At 42.7% G+C, this 9,021-nt stretch overlaps 1 protein-coding gene across 3 annotated transcripts in view; it reads left to right on the top strand.

The window, feature by feature from the left end:
- Nucleotides 1-310: 310 nt before the first annotated feature.
- beta'COP (coatomer subunit beta') overlaps nucleotides 311-9,021 on the top strand; it is a 195,063-nt gene continuing 186,352 nt past the window's right edge. For all 3 annotated transcript variants that reach the window (XM_067128419.1, XM_067128418.1, XM_067128417.1), the window contains exon 1: nucleotides 311-469. In XM_067128419.1, coding sequence (XP_066984520.1) covers nucleotides 467-469 — 3 coding nt within the window. In that variant the 5' untranslated portion in view covers nucleotides 311-466. The remainder of the gene's footprint in view (nucleotides 470-9,021) is intronic.

Below are 9,021 nucleotides of genomic sequence, written 5' to 3'. Positions count from 1 at the left end.
ATTCTTCCACAAGGAGATTTTTACATTCATTTTGTCAATCTGGTTTGAAACATGCACTAGCTTTCCGTCTCCGTTGTGAAATCGTCGTTGAAAAAGGAAAATAAAATCGCTGACGCACACTGACAAGTGCGTGACAAGACCAAAGTAAATTTTCTCTGCAATATATTATTAATATTATGATATTAAATTGACTTTTCAAAATGTCAGAAGCTGAGGTAAGAAATGAGGACATCATTCAAAATGTCAGGGGCTGAGCTAAGAAATGAGTACATCATAGTCATCAGTGCAACGAATGATGAAACTGCGTGTCAGAAGTTTCGAACACTGCTTCGGAAACTTTCTGAGCTGCGCATGCGCCCTCCACCCGGTCGCTACCTCAGTTGACACGTCGGAGGCTCTGTGTTTACCAGTCTGTACAGTCGTCTGGGTCCACTCGTAGTTTTGTTTATTTTGGTATTGAAGCACAATGGTAAGAAATCACGATGTCTGCTTGTTTATTTTGCTCTTGTTAAGAATATTCAGTAGGTTCTCGGCTGACAGATGCGATAGCATAAGCTGTGCCCAGCCTGTGACAGTGAATGGCTGGCTATCAGAGTAGCCTAGGCCCAGGCTTCGTGTAGACCTAAGATACCAGGAGTCTGGCGGGGCTTCTGTGTAGTGGTTATTTATTTCTGCCGGCGAGTTCATACATTGTGTGTATTTTGCCGGTGGTTTCCAGGTTTCGTTAAGTTATCCCAGTGTTTCATCTTGAGGCAGGCTAGGGACTCTATTATACTAGGCCTAGGCTGTGTGGAGTGAATTCTAGGGTAGGCTCCTCATCTTATGTATGGCGACGCCCACCCTCGCCCGCCCTCACGTAACCCAAGCCTGTTTTTTGCACACTAATTATTGGGTAGACCGACGGAAAGGCCTGTCTATATTCTCCTACTTGGATGGCAGTTAGGCTAGGCCTAGGCCAGCCCAGCTTGGCAGACTGTGGGTAGGCCTGGGGGCTGGAGCTCTTTAGGCTGTGGGCCTAAGTCCCACAACTGGTTATTTTTCGTTAGACTGCAGCCACCTCCCGCTTTATAATTTATATTTTTCTTGGGTAAATCACATCAAAACAAAAAATTTCTTCTCAATACATAACCTTCGCAAATGCCTAATAGCAGAGAAAAATAAGGACTTGTAAGGTAAGACAATACCAGCCCCCCCCTCCATAACTAATAGGGCAAAATTGTAACCAGTAAACACCCCTAGTTTACGTTAGGTTGGTATTTTTAGGTTCTTTACTACCTTATCATTTCCTGGCCATTTTTGCATGAAAAATCCAAAATGGTTTTTCATGCAAAAATGGCTAGCTGGCACCTTTGGAAATGGCTGGCTGGAGTCTTCCGAAAAATTACCCCACAACTTTTGTGAGACCAATAATGAGACATGCTAGCACTTGCCAAGAACTTGGTAGGGTAGATCTAAGGGTAAAATTTTACAAGTTGCCAATAAGACTCAGCTATCAGCCATTTTTGCACAAAAAAACCATTTTGAGTTTTTTCATGGAAAATGACTATGAAATAATAGGGCACTAAAAGAACCTTAAAATACCAATATAACTTCATCAATGGGTGTTGACTGGTTACAATTTTGCCGTATTAGCTATGGAGGGGAGGGTATTCTTACCTTATAAGTCGTAAATTTTCTAATTTTTTTTTTCATTTGCGAATAGTGTTTATGGGGTTCAAATTAATGAGAATGAAGAGCTCTTTTCAAAAATGTAAGTTACAATTTCATTGTGTGTATTGGCAACTTATAAAATAATACCGATCTAAGTAGGGTAGAACTAAGTTATAGGTACACGGCGGGTATTTAGCGAGAAATGGCAGTTTCTTATAGTATTTTGGATGCTTATTAACAATTTAACGTTAATTTTTGGCGGTCGGCTGTAATTTACTTACAATTTCCCTTTGAACTCTACCCTACGGTAATGGGGACCACGATGGGAATCCAGGGTTTCCATATGCAATCTTCACGAGACAGAGCACCGGTGAAAATTTGAACGGTTCATATTCCGTCTGGCAAGTGCAATAACTTGTTAACGTGGGGTAACTCCCAACCCCTGGGCCAGTACTAAACACGGCGAAAGGACATTCCATTTGGCCGACAACAAACAAAATGCACATCGCCAGTATCAGAAGCCCTAAAAGTGTTGAAAAACCAGTTTCAAGGTACTGCACTTGCCGGACGGGATATGAACCATTCAAAACAGACGTAGCCGTGCTCTGTCTTGTGAAGATCGCGTTAGGAAACCCCTTGTTGGATGGACTTCGAGGGACAATTACAGGTTAATTACAACCGACCGCCAAGAAATAACGTTGAATTGTAAATAAGCAACCAAAATACTATAAGAAACTGCCATTTCTCGCCAAATACCCGCGGTGTCTCTATTACTTAGAAATACCCTAAGTAGTAGCTCCGCAGTGGCGATTTCCTTCTAACTTGACTTTTTCTACATTTTTTTGGTTGCTGATTATGGATTTACCTTCAGTTTTTGTCGCACAAATGTAATTAACCTGTAATTAACCCCAGAAGTCCATCCAACAAGGAGTTTCTATATGCGATCTTCACATGACAGCATGGGTAGGTCTGTTTGGAATGGTTTATATACCGTCCGGCAAGTGCAATAACATGTTAACGTATGGGTAACCCCCCCGGGCCAGTACTAAACACAGTGAAGGGATATTCCATTTGGCCAACAAAAAACAAATGCACCGCCAGTATCAGAAGACCTAAAAGTGTAGAAAAAACCAGTTTCCAAGGTAAAAACAGGCGTGGAGCTAATACTTACAATTACCCTTGGTAGTAGTAGGGTTAATTCCATAAATATAATACTTAAATTCCTAACCAACACGAAATTCAACCCCAGAAATGGTTGAATGAGGGATATTTTTTTGGTATTATTTTAGAAAGAGGAACCAGCCCAAAATGACATGAAAATATGCTTTTCTAGGTGATTTTGATGTGTTTTGCACAAATATCACCTTCATTTTCCTCGGAAATTAACGGTTTTAGACTTTACTGGGAGCACCTACAGTTTCCCGGGCCCACTCGACCGCCCGACGAAATCGGCGGAAGAACACGCCTTACTGTAACCCCTGTGGCTAGCGCAGTTCAGCTCAACATTTACCTCTTGCCAGAAAATGTCGTTGCTTGCCAAGAATCTTTAAATATGCGGATAAGGCGCAAAGCGCTTCCGTTCCATGCGAATTACTGACAGCACACATAAACAGGGCGACATATTGGTTTTGGTGTTCTTCGCCCGATTTGGTCGGCGGTCGAGTGGGCCCGGGAAACTGTAGGTGCTCGGTAAAGTCTAAAACCGTTAATTTCCGAGGAAAATGAAGGTGATATTCGTGCAAAACACATCAAAATCACCTAGAAAAAACATATTTTCATGTCATTTTGGGCTGGTTCCTCTTTCTAAAAATTTACCATTTTTTTTTTTATGGAAAATGTTCCAGCCAAGTGCAGTGCAGTGCAGTGCAGGCCAGGTGAGTAGTCCAAAGTGATAGGTTTCATATCTGCCCATAAATATGAGCATTTGCATCAAGGACAAGCCCTGTGTGGATGTTTCAGAGCTATATTCCATAAGTTCATGGTTGTTGTAAAGTTAGAACTACCTACCATTTTTGGTAATTTTAAGGAGCCCTGGATGGGAGATAGTGTTTATTAGTGAAATTATTTGACTGAGCAATTTAGAAGATTATATGTGAAGCAGTACATGTGCAGTAACTTGAGAAATTTACAGAAATGTGAGAATTTACCGTATTTTGTTTGTTTTTACTTGGTAAAGCTCCGCTGAATGCCATGTTTAGTAGCAGCCCCTCATGGGTGAAAGTAGCAACATAAAAAAAAGACAAATTCTCATATTTTTAGGTAAATTTTTCAAGTTCTTTCACCTGTACTGCTTCATATAGGGTAAGTAACCAATAAATACATTTAAAAATGTCCCCATAGAATTTGGTAACACTTCAGTCTTCATCCTTTGTGTCATAGGACTCTTAAACATGACTTGTTTGTTTAAACAGGATAGAAAAATTTGGGAAAGGGTTTGTACATATTGAACGGCTTTAATTTAATAAACACAAGTCCAGTATGTATGCAAGATTTAAAAGGCCAGCCAGAAAGTCCTAAACCACAATGCAGGACAATCTAAGGCTGCCTCTATTTACAGGGAGAATATTGGCCACTTTTATGTGAAAATTTGTGTAGTACTGTCCTAGTCAGTTTATCCCTTGACTGCTCCAAATTGTATGTAGTGTATGCTGCCCTATACGTTATGCAAATTAATACTTATAGGGCACCACACTCTATATACCTATGGGTGGTTATATTTTTTTCAGTACAAAACATAAACTATTTATTTTTCTTTATAGAAAACATACGTACAATTCAGTAGGTAAAAAATTGTAACATCACAGCAAAAAGGAAACAAATTGCATGCGGTGTATGATTCCCAGTATGCATCTAAGTACTTATAGGGCACCTCACACTGCTTACCTATTGGTCTTCACATTTTTTCCTCCAATACAAAATATATATAAACTTATGGTTTTTCTTTATAGAAAACATAATCCTGCAGTAATTGAAGTTGCTTTAAAAGACATAGAAAAGGAAAATAGAACACATTACTGTATTTGTTTGTTATTTGATGAGTTAATTCCAGTGTTATTAGCACCAGTCTTAAGAATATTCACAAGCTTTTTTTTTTTTTTTTTACTATCAGAAGATTTTCAGTCATTCAGAAATACTTTTGTTCACTATAGGTACTCTGTGTGTGTCAATAAATATTTTTCTATTTTTCACTAGGTAGATATATATATTTCCTTAAGATGGGCCTAGTCATATCTCACTAAAGCTGCAGCCATTCAACAGGTTGTGTTCATTTTTAGGTTGGAATTAGGCTAGGTTCATATACCACATTAATAGTTCAAGGATTTCTTCTAGTATTTTCAGTGAGAAAATTAATCTCATTTGCCAGTTGAATACTGCAGAGGTGCTAATCCAAAAAATATAACAGTATTTTGTCATAATATTTATATCATAAAACCAGCAGTTTTTGTGGGGTTAATGAAGGTGTTTTCCTATAGATGTTATTGATTTTGTTTTCCATATTACGTAACTCATGCTGGGAGGTAATTTTATAAAGAGGGAATGTAGTGTAAAAACATAATTTTTTTGGGGCCTTTTTGTTTTAATGTTGTCTGGAGATTATAAAAATGCTGTAAATTCTCCTGAGTCATACATGAGTAATTAAAGCAAAGAATGACATGTAAAATATGCAAAGGAGACTAATGTAGCTTTAATAGCTTTGGAGTTATAATTCAATGAGTACCTATTAGACAGAGGTGCATACACATAGGACAACCCATCATAATAGGTATGCATAAACTTTACGAGTCGTTTTCTCAGCATTGTATTGAGATATTAGTAATCTCTTTACATCACATGAAACTATGATAATTTATTCATGCAGTGACCAGATATTGTATTCTCCATGTAAGTTGTGGGGCAGGAACAGTCTTGAGAAGGAAAGTGACCATGAGTTTGTGCATACCTATTAGTTACCTCACCCTACACCTTTTTCTATATTGTTCTGTAAAAATTTTCACTAATAAACAATATCTCCAAGCAGAGTTCTTCTATAGAATTACCCCATTTTATATATGTAACTTACCAAGTAATTACATTGCTTAAAGTTTCACGCGTTGGCGGCTTAAAATTTTGAAGTTAGCGGTAGCGCTAGTGTCGGTGTAGGTGACTAGACCCCGCTCAGTTTTGGGCCAAGAGAGGAACAACTTCAACAGCGAGATTTAATTGTTTTTCTGCCTTCTCCGACAGTGGTTCAATTGTGAGCAGTCAGCTTAAATTTTGACTTTGTCGCTTTTCCTTTTGAGATTCTTCTTTAGGTGAAGTACTGGTAGCTTGTGGCTTTTTTATTTATGTTAGGCTCTCTCTTAGCGAGACTGTTAATTTTCAATTTAGGATGCTTTTTCTTCAATTTGTCTTAAATTTTAACTCAATTGTTAACTTCTTAGAGTTAGCCTAGTGTGTCTGAGTACTGCTGCTAGCCTACACTACTAGGCTTACTAAAGAGAAATATGACTCACTGTGTGTGCGTAGGATGTAGGGGACAAGAGTGTTCAGTTGATCGAACCTGTGACAAATGTTCAGAGTGGGCTGCTAGAAAATGGAAGGTTTTGGGGTCTCATTTAGCGAAATTAGACAGAGACAGGAAACGTAAAGCGGCTGCTAGAGCCGAAAAACACACAGTAGATAGCAAGATCATAGCTGATGATATTCTTGCTTTACCTTTGCTTGCTTTTCGCAGTGTCACCTATTCCCAATTCTCCGACTATTCAACCTACACCTTTACCCAGCTCTCTCTCGCTTCTGAACCCAACCCCCTTGCCAGCCTCGAGTTGAAACTTAATGCGTAATTTTGATGTCAAAATGGGGCTAATTGGATACTGTGACCCAGTTGGATGCTTCAGTGTGTGTCGAAAAAGGTGGTAGTTTTAGTGGAGTGTCAGTGGAGGTGGTGGCTGCTTGTCCCACTGATGCTCCTAGGCAAGGTCACTGGCGTGCTCCCCTACACCTGGGAGCGGTCATACTGGAGGCCCAATGGAGGTCGGTGGGTCCGTCCCACAGGCAGTTGTAGCCTCAGTCGGACCTGTTGCAACTTCCCGGCAAAGGATAGCTGTTGGAAAGGCATCCAGACGAAAGTGAGTAGGCTATCCTCGAGTTCTGAGGCTTCCAGCCCCGAGAATAGGCGCCGCTGGTGCTTTAGTGGTGAATCGCGGGCACTGAAGAGGCCCATGGTGCACACAGTCCACTTCCCTCCAGTGCCTTACAAGAAATTTAGGGAGCCCCTGCAGCAGCCTTCTTGTAGTTTCTGGGATTCCTCAGAACGCTTTTCTCCAGTGTATCCTGTGTGTGAGCCCAAGCATTTATCTGTTTCGCAACGCTCCCTGTGTTCTCATGAGCACCCAGTAGCGCCCGAGCTCCCAAGAGCAACCGACCTCCCAGCAATGCCCGGACGCTCGGTAGCTCCTGAGCACCCATTAGCGCCTGTTCCTCCAGTTATGCCTGAGCGCCCGTCATCTCTCAGCGCCCAAGACTTCAGCTCACGGATGGACTTTGCCTTCCTTGAAATGCATGGCACTTTGCCTGATGTGTCTGGCACCTGATGCCAAATGCCTGACGACAGCTATCCCGATGCTTGCTGCAGACACGACAGGCCCATTGCTAGCTTCCATTCAGCATCAGCTAGCAGACATCTTTAATTTGCTCAAGGGAGAGCCTTCTTCTTTGGCCCAGGCCCCTCAAGATTTGTTTCTATCCTGTTTCATCAAAGGAGGAAAGTGAAGTTGAAGTGGATCAGGGCTCCCCCCCAACAGCTTATGCAGCTTTATTGACGTACTTGCTGCAGAACTGTCTGGAATTCTTCTCACCTCCGGCCCGGCCCCCCTGGTTGTGACGTTTTTCATCAGTGACAAGCCTTCTGACTCCTCCAGGTTACCAAAGACGGTGCTTTCATCCTCTGCTAGGAAGGCTCTTTGAGAAGGGAGAGCAGGGGAAGTCTTCCTTCAGCTATCCTCCCTCTCGTCTTGTGCACTGGAGGTATTTTTTTGTATGAGACCGGAGAAGCTCCCTCACTGGGAGTGGCTGCCTCCTCCCAGGGGGCTTCTCAGGACTTATTGACTCATCTAGGTCAGCCTTCGCTGTAGCTAAGGTGATGTTCTTCCCTATAGAACTCGACCACCTTTTGAAGAACTTGTTTAGGATTTTTGAAAGTTTAAAGCTTTTAAGACTGGTCAGTGGGGGTCTTAGCCCGCAAGATTAAGAATTGCTCTTCGCTCCGTCAGGAAGTCGCATCAGATTGGCTTAATGTCCTGTCATGCACAGATGGGCATCAGAGATGGCTCTCAAGAGTTAGCCCCTCTCTGTGCGATGGAAGGACTGAAGAAGAGAGAGCTCTAGTGCTCGTTCACTATGAAGAATGTCACGGCTTCTCAGAAGTCTGCCTTATTGTATTCTCCTCTCGATCGCCAGCACTTCTTCTCTCAGTCTACTGTCAGCAACATTTCTTTGGAACTTCAGAAGAGAAGTAAACGGGACCTTTTAGCTCGCTCGTCTAGAAGTCCCAGAGAGCCTCCATCGACGAGTACCAGGACCCATTCTCCACTTCAGTCTCTGCCCTTTCAAGGTTGCAGAACCAGATCCCAGTCTAGGCCTAGGACGAACCTGCACTTCTTGTCCCGACCTTTTAAGAAGCCTTCTTCCAAGCCTGCTGCTTGGAAGTGGAGATCCTTTCCTCCATGCACCAGTAGGAAACAGGGCTACTCCATCCCATTCTGGGAGAAGCCCTCACTAGTCAACACGCCTGTCATGTTGATTGCTTACTTGGTAGGATCCAAGAAGTATTCGGCCCTCTCCACTGAAGTGTCAGCCCTCTTCAAAAAGACAACCATCTAGTAAGTTGAAGAAATCCAGTTGGAAGGGACCACATCCTCGTCTGTGGATCATCCGTCACCTCGAATCCTACTGGGGGCCCAAGAAGGAACTCAAGGCTTCGGTGGGGCTGCCTTGGTCCATGCTTGCCAAGGGGGCACTCGATCAAGTGAATAGTCTTGTGTCTGGGCAGGACAATTCTCTCAGATCAAACCACTCGGATGAGCTCCTTCCCCCTCCTATGCCTCACCAGAAGCGCTTCTACACTCCATCGGAGAGGGCATTGCCGCCTAAGCAGGTTGACCCGGACCTGGTTCGTCTAGATACGGGTCTCACGTTGCAGCAACTTGCTGCAGAGAGTATCTCCCTCTCTCAGCAAGAAGCTGCAACCCTGGAAGCCAACACCATGACGGCCTTCCAGGCAGTCTCCTGACTGGATCTGTGGCTTTCACAGTATCCAAGGTGGCTGCTTCCTTGGGCACTATCGTACCCGGGGAGGACTCCGCCTTCAGGAGACTGTGCCAGTCTGAAGGT

The sequence above is a fragment of the Macrobrachium rosenbergii genome, chromosome 26, assembly GCF_040412425.1.
Source record: "Macrobrachium rosenbergii isolate ZJJX-2024 chromosome 26, ASM4041242v1, whole genome shotgun sequence".
NCBI lineage: Eukaryota > Metazoa > Arthropoda > Malacostraca > Decapoda > Palaemonidae > Macrobrachium > Macrobrachium rosenbergii.
The sequence above is the reverse complement of the archived record's forward strand: the minus strand, read 5'-3'. Positions and strand labels throughout refer to the sequence as shown.